We start from the raw sequence: 15,928 nt of genomic DNA, 5'->3' as shown, positions 1-15,928 counted from the left end.
TTATTGGAGAGCTTACAAGCTCTATTTTAAATGAATATTGCTCATGTTTTTCTTGCATGTTTATACTAGATTTAGATATGAAAATAGGATTGTCATATGATGGACCAGTTGGTGACTAGGGAGAATATGATGTGATATTCACTAGCGGAAAGGACTTTTTACCAATATATATATATATATATCAGACCAAATTCAATGGCTCCCTAGTCACCAACTGTCCAATGCAATGAATTATGCATATTTTCTGTAAAGGCTTGGAGGAATGTTGAATGTATGAGCATTTAAACCTCTTCTGTTTAAAAAAAAAATAATGTCATAATGCTGGTTTTGTATTTTTCTTTGTTATTTAGTGCCATTTATTAAAGCTGCACTCTCACAGATTTACTGATATGACAACTTTATTATTTTTTGTCTTGGAATGAGCAATTTTTTGCGTAAATATCTGCACACTAATAATAAAAGACTGCTGACAAAAGATCAGATCACAGATTTTCACATTTCTGTTTGAAAATTAATGTTTTATGGCTTAAACCATTACTAACGGTTTAAGAAAAATGCATAAAACATTAATTTTTGAACATAAATATAAAAATCTCCATTCTAATTTTTTGGTGGCAGTCTTATATAACTCGTTTTCATGGATTTTCGCAAAAAAAGTTGTCGAAACATTAAATCTGTGAGATTTCAGCTTTAAATCAAGATGATGACAATATGTAAATTTCACAAATAAAACCACAACTGTCAACAAATGTCAGTATTGCCAAGAAGATTCGCATATTCAGAATACTTCATGCTTTAATGGCAACACAAATGCGCAAAGTGGGACATTTTTTTAATTTTGCCAAATTCAGCTGTCAGAACAATGTCAATATTTTTCAGTGGTCCGGAAGCCTCTGGTCAAGCTGTCCACAAGTCAAGCACCCAGAGTTCATTGGATGAGCAGGTACTGTTACCAGTCTTAGCATGAGTAGCATGTGCAATTGGGGTGTGGCTGCACCAAGTAATTGCAGAGTGAATGCCCTTGACTTTGTTAACATAAGTATATAGAGCATGCAATCTTGTGTTGCTCATGCTAGTCAGAGGGATGAAAATGGAAATGTAAACCAACTTAAGAAGAAATGCACCTGGGAAATAATGTGTTGTAAAAGTAGTTACGGCCCTTGACTTAACTTAAAATGCATATAAAGCATGATATTTGTCAACCTTTTCTCAATGAGAATATTAACTATAGTCATGCAACTTGAGAAGACTGTTAACCAGTGTGTTAAGTTGTAAATCTTGGGGCTTGTTTGAAACTCTGCCCAGCAGAGTTATTGCCCTTGTTTTTAATACATTCACTTTTAGATAATGTTTCTTCTATCAATAATCATACTCTCGTTAAGGGGGAAACAATTCTTGTTTCTTTTGTTTTCAGGATGAGTACTTTGAAGATTCTGATATTGAGGAAGATTTTACAAGCAGCTTAGAGCATGGTGAAACAAGTTTTGTTTTTCATCTTTTGTTTTCAAATAAAAAATATTGGCTTGGCTGATTCGCTGTCAGCATTAGCAGTGTCGGTGCGATGTAAAATTGTAAATGTTTGCTAAAATTCCAATCCTTTTAGCTTATCTTTTATTTTAAGAAAAATGTCAAGGTATTGTAATATAGCCTTGGTGTTGTTGTCCGTGGCAGCTGCATCATGCGAAATCTTTAATCTAGGCCATAACTGAAATGCCCCAAGTGATGAAATAGTTTCATGTTGGGTCGTTAGATTTACAGAATGGGTGGGAAAGAATTACTGTAAAGTTCTCTAAAATGAAATTAAGAATATTTTTAACAATTCTGGAAAGATAACAATTCTGGAAAGAAATCATGAACTATTGGTGTTTATATAAGTAACAAATTATGCAATTGCTGTCATTATTGGGAATATGAATGCAGTTGGGCTAGTTAAAGTCTGCATGGAGTCCACACACTTTAACCATTCCAACTGCGCTCATATTCCGATAATGATACCAATCACCCAACTCATTCCTTAAATGATCATTTGAAGGGAGGTAATCAGACAAAAATTAACTATAATTATATAGCAATTTCAGATTTATTGAAGAAATGCTATCAGTTGAAACATTAGAAATATGCAAAACATTTATTTTATTGCATTAACAATGGATTGGTTACCTTAAATTGTGCCCCTTGGTTACCTTAAATTATGCCCCTTGGTTACCTTAAATTATGCCCCTTGGTCATCTGGGAAAAAAGTATGAGTTGTGGCAGCTACTTGCAGTGTTCTTGTTAGGTATATTGCTTTGCACATGTCAGTCGGTTGGTCTGTCGGTAGACCAAAGCTTGTTTGAGTGATAACTTGACAATTCTTGGACATATGGTCATCAAACTTGACATGAAAGTTGGGCCTGACCAGTAGATGAGCCCTATTGATTTTGGGTCATCTGGTCAAAGGTCAAGGTCACAGTGACCTTAAATGGTAAAAGGTTTTCAAATCTTGTCCGAGTGATAACACAACAATGCCTAGACCTATCATCAAAGTTGACATGAAGGCCTATTGATTTTAGGGGTCATTGGGTTAAAGGTCAAGGTCACATTGACTTAGGTACAAGATACAAGAATCTTTATTTAAAGTCGGGTATGAAACATAACAAGAGACATTAGCTCAATGAGCCATATTCTTAAAGCAACTTCGATTGAATTTTCAACTTACCGGTAGTAGAAGATTGCTTTTTTCTTTTCTGATTTTAAAGAAAAAATAACAGAATTTCTACTTTAAATTTATGAAAATATGCACGAAAATGGTCAAAACAATGAATTATATGAAGAAATTTAATTAAATGTAGAGGGTCATTTAAAATAAGTTGATTTTTTTCACTGAGATGTAATATAAATACTGCCCCAGGTAATCTACATGGAAATCTGCATGGACATCAGATCTTAATTGCTTGAAGTCTTCAACTTGAAAACTATGTTCATTAACAAATGCAGTGAAAACATGTTTATATATGTATATCATCACACTTAATTGCTTTGTTATAGCTGGCAGTCAGAGCGGCGGTGATTTGAAGTACGTTCTTGGCCAACGTATGAGGATCGAAGACGACGACACACATGAACTGTATTCAAGTAAAAAAGCAAAGGATATAAAACGGGAGGAGCTTGCTAAACATGTTTGTGGGATGCTTAATAGAGGTATGTGCTTTTAAAAACAATGACTTGTTCTTCTGAATTGGATTGAATCAAGACCAGGTTATAGATAAAAGTGATATAGAGGTGTATCTGTCTACCTCGAGGGGTCTAGTGGTATAGCTGTTCGTCTCTCACCCAAGAGGATGTGGTTTTGATCCCCGGGTCTTGTTGTTTATAATGGTTCGATCCCCACCAGGGTGGGAGGGCTCTTGTTGTATTTGTGTCTGCCTCTCACCCAAGAGGTTAATGGTTCAATCCCAATCAGGCAGTGAGGGGTCTTGTGGTATAGGTGTTTGTCTCTCACCCAGGAGGTTGTGAGTTTGATCCCCACCAGGATGAGAGGGGTCTTGTGGTATATGTGTCCACCTCTCACCCAAGTGGTTAATGGTTCAATCGCTACCAGAGTGAGAGGGGTCTTGTTGTTTATAATGGTTCGATCCCCACCAGGGTGGGAGGGGTCTTGTGGTATTTGTGTCTGCCTTTCACCCAAGAGGTTTATGGGTCAATCCCAATCAGGCAGTGAGGGGTCTTGTGGTATAGGTGTTTGTCTCTCACCCATGAGGTTGTGGGTTTGATCCCCACCAGGGTGAGAGGGGTCTTGTGGTATATGTGTCCACCTTTCACCCAAGAGGTTTTTGGTTCAATCCCCACCAGGTTGGTTATGGTGTCTGGGGTGATGGTGTCTCAGGAAATGGTGCAAGTGATAATAGTGTCTGTGGTAATGGTGTCTATGGTAATCATGTCTGTGGGAATGGTGTCTGTGGTAATCGTGTCAGTGAAAATGATGTCTGTGGTATTGTTGTCTGTGGTAATGGTGTCTGTGATAATGGTGCCTGTGGTAATGGTGTCTGTGGAAATTGTGCCTGTGGTAATGGTGTATGTGGCAATGGTGTCTGTGGTAATGGTGACTGTGCTAATGGTGTCTGTGGTATTGGTGTCTGTGGTAATGGTGTATGTGGTAATCATGCCCGTGGTAATGCTGTCTTTGGTAATGGTGTCTGTGGTAATCGTGTCTGTGGTAATGGTGTCTGTGGTAATGGTGTCTATGGAAATCGTGCCTGTGATAATGGTGCCTGTGGTATTGGTGTCTGTGGTATTGGTGCCTGTGGTAATCTTTTCTGTGGTAATGGTGCCTGTAGTAATGGTGTCTGTGGTAATGGTGCCTGTGGTAATGGTGTCTGTGGTATTGGTATCTGTGGTAATGGTGTCTGTGGTAATGGTGCCTGTGGTAATCATGTCTGTAGTATTGGTGTCTGTGGCAATGGTGTCTGTGGCAATGGTGTATGTGGTATTGCAGTGTTCGAAATTCACGGTAGCCCGATAGCCCGAGGCTACCAAATTTCAGCTGGGGCTACCGATTTTCCACAGAAACTAGCCCGACCGGGCTACCGTTTTTTCCTTAGGTTATTTAAAAAAACCTGCCAATTAAACGCGTTACGCATCATGTTTTTTATACGCAAAGCCTTATTATTCAAGAATGCGTCCTTCAAGGCGACTGGAGCGATTAAGTCGCCTTGACAACGGCAGTCGGATTCGCCGAAATTTACATTCAGGGCTCAAGCCATGTGCTCAATGTTTGTTTATTTAATCAATAAATATAAACACATGCCAAAATTCATTAACACCCGAAGTGACAAGTAATTATCGATCAGTTTTTAACCAATAACTGTGTCTATTAGCAGCAGTCAAACTCTATGACGTCATTAACTCCGCCCATTATGTAAATTAACCGATAAAGTCGGCAGTTTTCGACAACGATGGCTATGAAAATTGACAATGCTAAAATAGCAATATCAACATTGATATTTTATTTATTTCATTTAAATATATTTTATTTATTAGCTAATAAAAAAAGAAAGATATTTAAGTTTTTAATGCGAACAGAACATAATCATTCTACAAAAGTTGTCTTAAATGCGGAGGAAACAGGTGCTCGCTTACTTCCTGACAAATTTAATCAAAGTGAAAGGAGAACTGTCGGATATACAGTTAACTCGTTGTCTGTGTACAGTACAGTAAGGTTCTATTTTATACCTTTAAATAGCTTTGCCATTAATTTTTAAAGAACAATTATAGGAATATTGGCAATATAAACAACGATATATTTTTGTTGTTACTTCTGAAACTTGAAAGTGAAACTGAAAGTTGAAAAGAGAAAAATGTCATTGCACAATCGCTGGTGCATATCTGATTTGACAAGGATGCATTGGATAACAGAACTTATAGTACATGCATAACTCTTTCCATTAAATAAAAGATATGTTCAGGAAATATTTTTCTCGTATTACCTTTTTGAAAACTTTATTAGTTACTGAACTTTTGATGACTACACTAATATATGTATGACTATAATTTATTATTGACGCATTGTTCAGATTGTGGAGCATTTATTGAAACTGTATCAGCGTGCTTGATTAGATATTCAGAATCGTTGCGGAATCGTATTTAAACTTCCAAAAAATATTCCGAACGAGTGATACTTTTAAGTGTTTAAGTTTGGGCTAGTGAAATTGGTTTCGGGCTTGTAAAATTTCCTATCTGGTAGCCCGAATGGGCTAGTGGATTCAAAGCCGAATTTCGTACACTGGTATTGGTGTCTGTGGTATTGGTGTCTGTGGTAATGGTGTCTGTGGCAATGGTGACTGTGGTAATGGTGACTGTGGTAATCATGTCTGTAGTATTGGTGTCTGTGGTAATGGTGTCTGTGGCAATGGTGTCTGTTGTAATGGTGTCTGTGGTAATGGTGTCTGTGGTAATGGTGCCTGTGGTAATGGTGCCTGTGGTAATCGTGTCTGTAGTATTGGTGTCTGTGGTAATGGTGTCTGTGGTATTGGTATCTGTGGTAATCATGTCTGTGGTATTGGTGTCTGTGGCAATGGTGTCTGTGGTATTGGTGTCTGTGGTAATGCTCTCTGTGAAAATGGTGTCAGTGAAAATGGTGTCTTTGGTAATGGGGTCTGTGGCAATGGTGACTGTGGTAATCATGTCTGTAGTATTGGTGTCTGTGGTAATGGTGTCTGTGGTAATGGTGACTGTGGTAATGGTGTTTGTGGTAATGGTGCCTGTGGTAATCGTGTCTGTAGTATTGGTGTCTGTGGTAATGGTGTCTGTGGTATTGGTATCTGTGGTAATGGTGTCTGTGGTAATGGTGTCTGTAGAAATGGTGTCTGTGGTATTGGTGTCAGTGGTAATGGTGTCTGTGGTATTGGTATCTGTGGTTATGGTGTCTGTGGTAATGGTATCTGTGGTAATGGTGTCTGTGGTAATGGTGTCTGTGGAAATGGTGTCTGTGGTTATGGTGTCTGTGGTAATCGTGTCTGTGGTAATCGTGTCTGTGGTATTGGTATCTGTGGTAATCGTGTCTGTGGTATTGGTGTCTGTGGCAATGGTGTCTGTGGTATTGGTGTCTGTGGTAATGGTGTCTGTGGTAATGGTGACTGTGGTAATGGTGTATGTGGCAATGGTGTCTGTGGTATTGGTGTCTGTGGTAATGGTGTCTGTGGCAATGGTGCCTGTGGTAATGGTGTATGTGGCAATGGTGTCTGTGGTATTGGTGACTGTGGTAATGGTGTCTGTGGCAATGGTGTCTGTGGCAATGGTGTCTGTGGTAATGGTGACTGTGGTAATGGTGTCTGTGGTATTGGTGTCTGTGGTAATGGTGTATGTGGTAATCATGCCCGTGGTAATGCTGTCTTTGGTAATGGTGTCTGTGGTATTGGTGTCTGTGGTATTGGTGTCTGTGGTAATCCTGTCTGTGGTAATCATGTCTGCAGTAATGCTGTCTGTGGTAATGGTGTCTGTGGTAATAGTGTAATAGTGTCCGTGGTAATCTTGTCTGTGGTAATGGTTTCTGTGGTAATGGTGTCCTTGGTAATGGTGTCTGTGGTAATGCTGTCCGTGGAAATGGTGTCTGTGGTAATGGTGCCTGTGAAAATGGTGTCTTTGGTATTGGTGTCTGTGGTAATGCTCTCTGTGAAAATGGTGTCAGTGAAAATGGTGTCTTTGGTAATGGGGTCCGTGATAATGGTGTCTGTGGAAATGATGTCTGTAAAAATGGTGGCTTTGGTATTGGTGTCTATGGTAATGGTGTCTGTGGTAATGCTGTCTGTGAAAATGGTGTCAGTGAAAATGGTGTCTTTGGTAATGGTGTCTGTGATAATGGTATCTGTGGCATTAGTGTCTGTGGTATTGGTATCCATGGTAATGGTATCCATGGTAATGGTGTCTGTGGTATTGGTGTCCATGGTTATGGTGTCCATGGTAATGGTCTCTGTGGTAATGGTGTCTGTGGTATTGGTGTCCATGGTTATGGTGTCTGTGGTAATGGGGTCCGTGGTAATGGTGTCTGTGGTAATGGTGTCTGTGGTAATGGTGTCTGTGGTAATCTTGTCTGTGGTAATGGTGTCTGTGGGAATGTTGTCTGTGGTAATGCTGTTCGTGGTAATGGTGTCTGCGGCATTGGTGTCTGTGGTAATGGTGTCTGTGGTAATAGTGTCCGTGGTAATGGTGTCTGTGGTAATGGTGTCCATAGTAATGGTGTCTGCAGTACTGGTGTCTGCTGTATTGGTGTCTGGGGTAATGGTGTCTGCGGTATTGGTGTCTTGGGTAATGGTGCCTGGGGTAATGGTGTCTGTGGTAATGTTGTCTGCCGTATTGGTGTCTGCTGTATTGGTGTCTGGGGTAATGGTGTCTGTGGTAATAGTGTCTGTGGAAATGGTGTCTGTGATAATGATGTTCGCGGTAATAGTGTTTGTGGTAATTGTGTATGTGTGTCCCCTTAAAGACTGTATTAATTCAATGGCAATGATGTTTGTGTCTCCCCTGAGTTTGAGCCCCATTTGGGATGTATTCTGTTACCTTTTCAGAAAGGCCTCTAAAATAGTATTGGTTAAGCTTGAATCCTGAAGCTTCATAAGCTTGATAAGTATGCTCACAGTCCTTTTAATTGAGCTTAAATGAATCAATATTATTAATTATGCCCCCTTTTGAAAAAAGTGGGGTATATTGTTTTGCACATGTCGGTCGGTCTGTCTGTCTGTCTGTCTGTCTGTCGGTCGGTCGGAATACCAAATGGTTTCCGATCAATAACTTGAGAACGCTTTGACCGAGGGACCTCATACTTGGTATGTGTATTGGTCATCACCAGCAGATGAACCCTATTGATTTTGAGGTCAGTGGGTCAAAGGTCAAGGTCAGTGTGACCTTTACATGAAAAACGGTTTCCGATCAATAACTTGAGAACGCTTTGACCGAGGGACCTCATACTTGGTATGTGTATTGGTCATCACCAGCAGATGAACCCTATTGATTTTGAGGTCAGTGGGTCAAAGGTCAAGGTCAGTGTGACCTTTACATGAAAAACGGTTTCCGATCAATAACTTGAGAACGCTTTGACCCAGGGACCTCATACTAGGTAGGTGTATTGGTCATGACCAGCAGATGAACCCTATTGATTTTGAGGTCAGTGGGTCAAAGGTCAAGGTCAGTGTGACCTTAACATGAAAAACGGTTTCCGATCAATAACTTGAGAACGCTTTGACCGAGGGACCTCATACTTGGTATGTGTATTGGTCATCACCAGCAGATGAACCCTATTGATTTTGAGGTCAGTGGGTCAAAGGTCAAGGTCAGTGTGACCTTTACATGAAAAACGGTTTCCGATCAATAACTTGAGAACGCTTTGACCCAGGGACCTCATACTAGGTAGGTGTATTGGTCATGACCAGCAGATGAACCCTATTGATTTTGAGGTCAGTGGGTCAAAGGTCAAGGTCAGTGTGACCTTAACATGAAAAACGGTTTCCGATCAATAACTTGAGAACGCTTTGACCCAGGGACCTCATACTAGGTAGGCTTATTGGTCATGACCAGCAGATGAACCCTATTGATTTTTTATTTAAGTGTCCAAATCCTACTAACAATTTGGCTCCCAAGGGGGCATAAATGTTTCACTAACATCTCTTGTTAACTGAACTTTTCATCTTTTCAATTCTGCAGGCTTTGGAGGGACCATTTATTGTGGCCTTGGAAAAGACAGTCAAGTCCTTGGGCTTGAACTGTCTAGGGATGAGAAGGACCAGTTTCGCCTTGGAATTGATCAGATGATGGTTGACTGGATCGAACCAGTTCTCTTCCACTCGCAGTTTGAGTTTAGTGCTTGTCCAGTATATGATCCCAACACACAAGAACTTATTCAAGACCTATTTGTTATTGGTAAGTGAAACCTTTTATTTGCCAATCAGAAGAACTCATGACATTTTCCATCGAAAACAACCTCTGATGTATGCCGGTGCAATATTAAAAGTAGTTCGTAAAATTAACATTATTAATATTATTAATATATTGTAGTGTTTTAACGTGTAACTTGTATCACTAAGTTTAAAATGTTTTCAAGTGTATTATTGCATAAATAATTAAGATTCCTAAGAGAAAAGTCCTTAGGCTAAATTGTGCTCAATTGAAATTACTTCACAATCCAATTTCTACGTAGTTCAATGAGAAGACTTCTGTAAACCGCCCATATATATCGGAGGTTGTTTTCGATGAAAAATGGCCGAAGTGATATTATTGTTTATTTGCTTGTCTGTTTATTTATACCACATTGAAGCAAATTTCAGTAGTTAAGGTATATTCATAGCATTAGTTTCATTGTCAAAAATTCAATTAAACTATAACTACGAAACTTGGCACATGTGTCCACGTTAAGAAAATCACCGACAATAATTATCATTACTATGAAGCTTGGTACATGTGTCCATGTTAAGATAATCTCAATAGCCACCTTAACTATGAAACTTGGTACATGTGTCCATGTTAAGATAATCTCAATAGCCACCTTAACTATGAAACTTGGTACATGTGTCCATGTTAAGATAATCTCAATAGCCACCTTAACTATGAAACTTGGTACATGTGTCCATGTTAAGATAATCTCAATAGCCACCTTAACTATGAAACTTGGTACATGTGTCCATGTTAAGATAATCTCAATAGCCACCTTAACTATGAAACTTGGTACATGTGTCCATGTTAAGATAATCTCAATAGCCACCTTAACTATGAAACTTGGTACATGTGTCCATGTTAAGATAATCTCAATAATACGAATACAATACAAATGTTGTTAAGAGTAAGTAAACAATACGTAATACTCTAGTTTCGAAACAATGTAAATCCCTTTGAAGAAAGAGAATTTAAGAAATTAAGATTTCTAAATTTGGAACTAACAATTAACTAGTTGTCAAACTTTTGTCCTCCTGCGATCATACAAAAACCTTATTTGGAGCTCTATAATATTAAGGGATGAGACGATACGATCATCAGGCGATACGATGCGTATCGATACAACTACATGCCGATACGATATTTTCAATACGATACAGATACGCAAACACAATTACAGAAACACACAAAAGAAACCAGAATTTTATTATTTTATATAATAAATTTGTAACAACCAATGTGTTAATTTTAATGATAACTATAGAAATATTTTCTAACATTATTGTAATGATTTTATAGAAAAAAATATATTGACTAGTTTGTTAAAAGTAAAATTTTACAGTAATATCTTCATTAGCATTTTTAAATGTTTCCTATTTTATATAATCTAACTTTACTTATTACATACTAATTAGATACATACTAATACATTCTTTGGGCTACTATGTGACTAGAACACCAATGACTAGAATTTATGTTATTGCAGTTTTTTACGAGTTTGTTGCACAACCTACATACTGCATTCTCACGCTCGACTACCTTCTTACCATCTCTTAGATACACTGGGTTCCCAAAGAAATCCCAGATGCGGGATGAGGTATTTTTCGGCTTGCTCAATTCTACAAAATCTCTTTCGTCCGCCATACTGATGATTATGCCGAGCGCTTTCTTAACAACGCATACTATTGGCTACTCCTAACCAATCAACCAATGAGAAGGCGTATTACAAAAGGATAAAATTTACACCGAATAATACAAATTGCACCGATTAAGGAACGGTATGAAACAGTTTTGTCACGGAAATTTGACTAAGTCGTATCGATATGACAGGCTTGTGTATCGATATGTATCGGCAACAGCATATATCGATACAGTATCGATATTCACTGTATCGTCTCATCCCTAATAATATTCATGTGACGAGTGTATTTTATTTCCAGAAATTCAAGTCAAGTCAAGTATCGGGTGTGTATACATGATTAAGAATGGGGGCTGTTACTGGAGATACGAGGGTAGCACAGTTCTCATTTCTAGACAGGTGAGGTCTTATATAAAAACAATTCTTGTTCATGTACAAAAATATACTTTTTTTCAAATAATTTTAAATAGTAAATGTTCAATTGTTTTTTTAGAAGTTTTTTTACTTCCTTTGTTGCTAACTTGGTCAAGTGGAAGTTATCTTTTCCATCATTTTGTGAATTGGGCAAGTTCTTTTCTGATAGGGAAAAAATTGTAATTTTGATTGGGAATTCCCATTTTTCTTAAAAATTAAATGTTTTAAAAAAACAGAGAATATAAAAGAATTTGATACAAAAATGGTTCAGTGTCCAATTTCATGATGAAATAAAAGAAAAAGAAATTAGTATGGTATGTCTTTGCATTCGGAATGGGGCAGAACCCTGCCCAAAAATAGGTTAGAAAAAAAAGTGGTAAAGGTGTCTGCCTTTCACCCAAGAAGTCATTGGTTTGAACTCCACAAGGGGAGTAGTTCTCTTGGCCTCTCTAAATGAACACTAGTACTGTTTCTGCGCAGTTAAAATGGACTTCAGTGATTTACACCTATATAATAGAGCTAAATAAATTCACAACCTTAACATACCGGTACACATACAATGTTGCTTTGTTGTTTAGTCTCAAAATGATGCCCAAGATGTTCCCAGAATGGGACACTTTCCTCTGACATAAAAGCACCAGTTTTCGATTGCCAAGCAATTTTGGGAGTTGTAAAAAAAATTAAGACCTAATTTACTTAATGTCAGAAAAAAAAGTTAATTAAATGTTTCGCTTCTGGTTTTAAATTGACAGCCTGATTGATAGGCTAAAATAACGCAAAAATCAAACCTTCCTGAAATTGATTGATGAGTAATCAATGCTCTGCATATGATATATTCTGTGTTTGCAGGAGCTGCGACAGATTGTGAGTCTGGAAGAGGAACGAATCTACAATGCTGAGATTCGCAGACTCCAAGCCATTAAAGACAGACTTGTCCAAAAATTGACAGTTAAATGACATGTGCATGACAAAAGTTGGAAGAATTAAAAAAATCACAACAGAATGACAGGAGTATTTTGAAAGTTGGTTAACATATTTACCACAAAATGACCAGGGTATTGTCAAAAATTTCCCAGTTGGTTGAAAGATAGCAAACATGTGTATATGTTTTATAAAGTGTTTGAATCAGTCTAGTCAAAAAACACTAAGTGTTGTCTGTCTCCTGGTGTACCAGTAATCAGTTACATAAAAATAGGAAGAAAAAAATATTGAACATGTGTACATCTGGGTAATCAGTTACATAAAAATATTGTACACGTGTACATCTGGGTAATCATTTACCTAAAAATATGAAGAAAAACAAATTGAACATGTGTACATCTTTATCATCAGTTACCTAAAAATGTTAAGAAAAAGATATTGAACACTTTTACATCTGGATAATCATTTACTTAAAAAAATCAAGAAAAAAATATTGAACATGTGTACTTCTGTTTAATAAGTGTTTGAAATAATCTAATCTAAAATCACAATGCTGCCTGTCTGCTATTGTAAACTACATGAAATAAAAACCTCAAAGTGAATTTTTCTTGTTTGACCATTTGTACAGCTGTAAAGTGTTTGAAATAGTCTAATCTAAAAACTCAAAATTCTGCCTGTCTCCTTGTGTAAACTACCTCAAAATAAACTACCTCAAAATAGAAAACCTCAAAATACAATTTTACTTGTTTGAACATGTGTTCAGTTGTTTTAACAGAACAGAACAAAACATTGATTTGAATGTTAATTGTACCCCATTTTTATTGGGATTAGCTTTTTCAATGCTTTATTACATTTCTTGTTTTCTATACTAGTTCGTGTCGTTTAAAATGTTCAGAATAATTGTTAAACATTCTGTTAAAATAAATAATGTTTATAAAGGGTTTGTTGATCTTGTTTGTATTCATAATCTGAACGAAAGTTCATATTTAATTATATGTATTGCTTTACAGGATTTTCATCCCCTTAAATAGAAGTTGTGAAAAAAGCACTTGCATTTGCAATTTTATGTCATAATCTCATTAGTAACAATTTAATTAAGGGGCTTTAGCTCCCAAATCCTGTGGTGTATCAAATTGTTACTATACAGCTTGTTATTTATTTCTGGATCACTGGGTAAGCATATTCTTGTGCATGCAGCTTACCATAATTTTCTACCGGATGTTTTTAAAGCGTTATGGGTAGACTTGACTGTTCTAGTAGCATAGATAGGTGTTTCACTCGCCCAAAAGGTTGTGGGTTCTAATCCCACCAAGTGGATCTTTTCTATGCTTGTCAAAAAAGACCACATCAAAAATCCTATTTTAGTATGAGTGGCCCCAAGCAGTGTACTATATGGTTATTTTAAACTTAAAGCAGTCTATATAGAAAGGTTCAACCAAGTGAACATTCTCATTGCCTTTCGAAATAGACAGCATCAGTGTCTACTCAGGATACAGGTTATATTCCAACAAAAAGCACATTCTCATGGCCTGTCATAAAAGACAGTTCTGCTGTCTTCTCCCAAAAGTTGCAAGTTCTAGTCCCACCGAATGAATATTCTCATGGCCTATTAAAATAGACAGCATCAGTGTCTACTCAGAAATGTTAAGGGTTCTAGCCAAACCAAGTGCACATTCTCTTGGCCGATTAATAAAATAGACAGCATCTGTGTCTACTCGGAAATGTTAAGGGTTCTAGTTCAACCAAGTGCACATTCTCTTGATCTATTGAAATAGACAGCATCGGTGTCTTCTCAGAAATGTAGCGGGTTCTAGTCCAACCAAGTGCACATTTTCATGGCCTATTAAAATAGACAGCATCGGTGTCTTCTCGGAAATGTAGCAGGTTCTAGTCCAACCAAGTGCACATTCTCATGGCCTAATAAAATAGACAGAATTGGTGTCTTCTCAGAAATGTAGCGGGTTCTAGTCCAACCAAGTGCACATTCTCTTGGTCTATTGAAATAGACAGCATCAGTGTCTTCTCTGAAATGTAGCGGGTTCTAGTCCAACCAAGTGCACATTCTCTTGGTCTTTTGGAATAGACAGCATCAGTGTCTTCTCTGAAATGTAGCGGGTTCTAGTCCAACCAAGTGCACATTCTCTTGGTCTATTGAAATAGACAGCATCAGTGTGTTCTCTGAAATGTAGCGGGTTCTAGTCCAACCAAGTGCACATTTTCTTGGTCTTTTGGAATAGACAGCATCAGTGTCTTCTCTGAAATGTAGCGGGTTCTAGTCCAACCAAGTGCACATTCTCTTGGTCTATTGGAATAGACAGCATCAGTGTCTTCTCTGAAATGTAGCGGGATTTAGCCTAACCAAGTGCACATTCTCTTGGTCTTTTGGAATAGACAGCATCAGTGTCTTCTCTGAAATGTAGCGGGTTCTAGTCCAACCAAGTGCACATTCTCTTGGTCTTTTGGAATAGACAGCATCAGTGTGTTCTCTGAAATGTAGCGGGTTCTAGTCCAACCAAGTGCACATTCTCTTGGTCTTTTGGAATAGACAGCATCAGTGTCTTCTCTGAAATGTAGCGGGATTTAGCCTAACCAAGTGCACATTCTCTTGGCCTTTTGAAATAGACAGCATCAGTGTCAACGCAGAAAAACAGGCTGGAGACTGATTCAAATAAGCCTGTAGTTTTCTTCACAATCTAGCTACAGTAGATTAGTGTGAACTAAACTTGTACATATATGTTTAGTTATGAACTTAAGATGTGCATAATATCAAACATTTGTTAATGTCTCTTGTCTTTTGTTGTTAAAAATACTTATACTATTTGAAGTTAATGTGTTTAATTTCTCATCTTGATAGATCTCTTAGACTTTCAAAGAAGACACAAATCAATATTCTTAGAGACAAACATTCTGACCAAGTTTCATGCAGGTTAGATCAGAAATGCTATGCATGGGAGTGCAGTTGACCAGTCGCCAAATGTATATCAAACAATCTGTTTTAAATATGATTTGATTCTGTTTGTAAATAAAACTAGAATTCTGTGGATGTATGTATGTGTCGACTATCAAGCTGGTTTGTCATAATGTTATTTTAACCCAATTTAAAACCAGTCTTAATATAAAAGGCGTCACTACAACTTTGACCTTTAAATCAATAGTTAGATATCTACTGTTCATGATTAAAATTCCTACCAAGTTTGAGGACTTCAGATCAAAAGCTTTTCTGTCATGTCTAGGTCAGTACAACTTACTACCTACTGACCTACCTGCTTCAAAATCATAAGGTTTGATTTACTGTTCATATTAAATTGATAATCCTAGGATCATGTGTTTCTCAAACATAAAGCAAAAACTATTATTTGAACAAGTCACAATGACCTTTACCTTTCACAAGCTGAACACAAAATCAATAGGTCATCTACTGGTCAAAACCAATTAGCAATATTCTTTCTAAATTTAAGGACTGTAGGATCAAGTTGGAAGTGTTGGACATTTTTTTAAGTGAAGGTCACCTTGACCTTTTAACCTCTACATAAATAGGAGTCATCTACTGACCAT

General features: G+C 37.4%; 1 protein-coding gene across 3 annotated transcripts in view; it reads left to right on the top strand.

Annotated features, from left to right (window-relative positions):
* LOC128230082 (uncharacterized) overlaps positions 1 to 13,245 on the top strand; it is a 32,514-nt gene extending 19,269 nt beyond the window's left edge. For all 3 annotated transcript variants that reach the window (XM_052942078.1, XM_052942077.1, XM_052942079.1), the window contains 6 exons: positions 880 to 943; positions 1,415 to 1,472; positions 3,028 to 3,180; positions 9,175 to 9,390; positions 11,340 to 11,437; positions 12,302 to 13,245. In XM_052942078.1, coding sequence (XP_052798038.1) covers positions 880 to 943; positions 1,415 to 1,472; positions 3,028 to 3,180; positions 9,175 to 9,390; positions 11,340 to 11,437; positions 12,302 to 12,409 — 697 coding nt within the window. In that variant the 3' untranslated portion in view covers positions 12,410 to 13,245. The remainder of the gene's footprint in view (positions 1 to 879; positions 944 to 1,414; positions 1,473 to 3,027; positions 3,181 to 9,174; positions 9,391 to 11,339; positions 11,438 to 12,301) is intronic.
* The last annotated feature ends 2,683 nt before the right edge of the window (positions 13,246 to 15,928 follow it).

The sequence above is a fragment of the Mya arenaria genome, chromosome 4 (assembly GCF_026914265.1).
Source record: "Mya arenaria isolate MELC-2E11 chromosome 4, ASM2691426v1".
In the NCBI taxonomy this organism is placed as follows: Eukaryota; Metazoa; Mollusca; class Bivalvia; order Myida; family Myidae; genus Mya; species Mya arenaria.
The sequence above is the reverse complement of the archived record's forward strand: the minus strand, read 5'-3'. Positions and strand labels throughout refer to the sequence as shown.